Source organism: Colobus angolensis, unplaced genomic scaffold (genome assembly GCF_000951035.1).
Source record: "Colobus angolensis palliatus isolate OR3802 unplaced genomic scaffold, Cang.pa_1.0 Scaffold125, whole genome shotgun sequence".
Lineage (NCBI taxonomy): Eukaryota > Metazoa > Chordata > Mammalia > Primates > Cercopithecidae > Colobus > Colobus angolensis.
Genome location: NW_012113697.1, coordinates 5,435,648 through 5,436,620, shown reverse-complemented (window position 1 = coordinate 5,436,620; position 973 = coordinate 5,435,648). Strand labels below are relative to the sequence as shown.

The following is a 973-nucleotide window of genomic DNA, read 5'->3' as shown; positions in this document are numbered from 1 at the left end:
GTTTTTGTCTGAGGATATTTCCTTTGTCACCATGACCTTCAATACACTCCAAAATATACCATTGCAGATTCCATGAAAACAGTGTTAGCAAACTGCTTGATGAAATGAACAGTGTAACGCTATGAGATGAATTCACACATCACAAGGCAGTTTTTTGGAAATCGTCTTTCTAATTTTTATCTCAGAATATTTCCTTTTTGTATGTTGGACATACATACAGCATATATCTGTTTGAATTGCCATCTTCCACACTGGATTGAACTCCTCAAAGAGGGATAACTATCATATCTTTGGTGTCCATTTCTGGACCAGACATATAGTTGATACTCAGTAAACTTGGTTGAATGGAATTGAGAGTCCATTTGTCACCTTCATGTCTCCTCAGAATACCTTATTTCATTTACCTTCTATTAAAGTTGGGTTTACTGCCCACATTCATTTTTGTTATCATCTCTGATTGCACATAGTAGGAGCTCCACAAATGTTGAATAAAGGTATTAGTTCTATTAGCACTAAAGAGCTTATAATTAAGGGACAAATGTATTTTTAGATGCAAAATTAAAGATTTTATTTCCTTGATATACAGGACAGTGACAAAGAACTTCACATTTTGTGCATTTCTTTGGTCACATTTTCTTCCATTAGAATGAATTACTCTTCACTTATGACTTTTGTGTGAACCTCCCGACTCTTCATTCTCAGCTTGTTGACTTGGGACTCAGCAATGTCAGCCCGTTCCTCGGCCTCCTCCAGCTCGTGCTGAAGCTTGCGGAACTTGGCAAGGTTGACGTTGGATTGTTCCTCCTGAGAACAGAGATGTATTTGAGATAACAAGAAAATTGGAAAAAAAAAATAGAGGGGCGGAGCAAGATGGCCAAATAGGAACAGCTCCAGTCTCCAACTCCCAGTGCGAAGGACACAGAAGACCGGTTATTTCTGCATTTTCAACTGAGGTACTGGGGTCATCTCACTA

General features: G+C 38.4%; 1 protein-coding gene across 3 annotated transcripts in view; it reads right to left on the bottom strand.

Annotated features, from left to right (window-relative positions):
• Positions 1-566: 566 nt before the first annotated feature.
• Positions 567-973, bottom strand: part of MYH4 (myosin, heavy chain 4, skeletal muscle) — a 32,280-nt gene continuing 31,873 nt past the window's right edge. For 2 of the 3 annotated variants that reach the window (XM_011933254.1, XM_011933256.1), the window contains exon 38: positions 652-804. In XM_011933254.1, the coding sequence (XP_011788644.1) occupies positions 652-804 (153 nt within the window). Of the gene's footprint in view, positions 805-973 lie in introns of all 3 variants that reach the window. The other variant, XM_011933255.1, reaches the window with a different exon arrangement.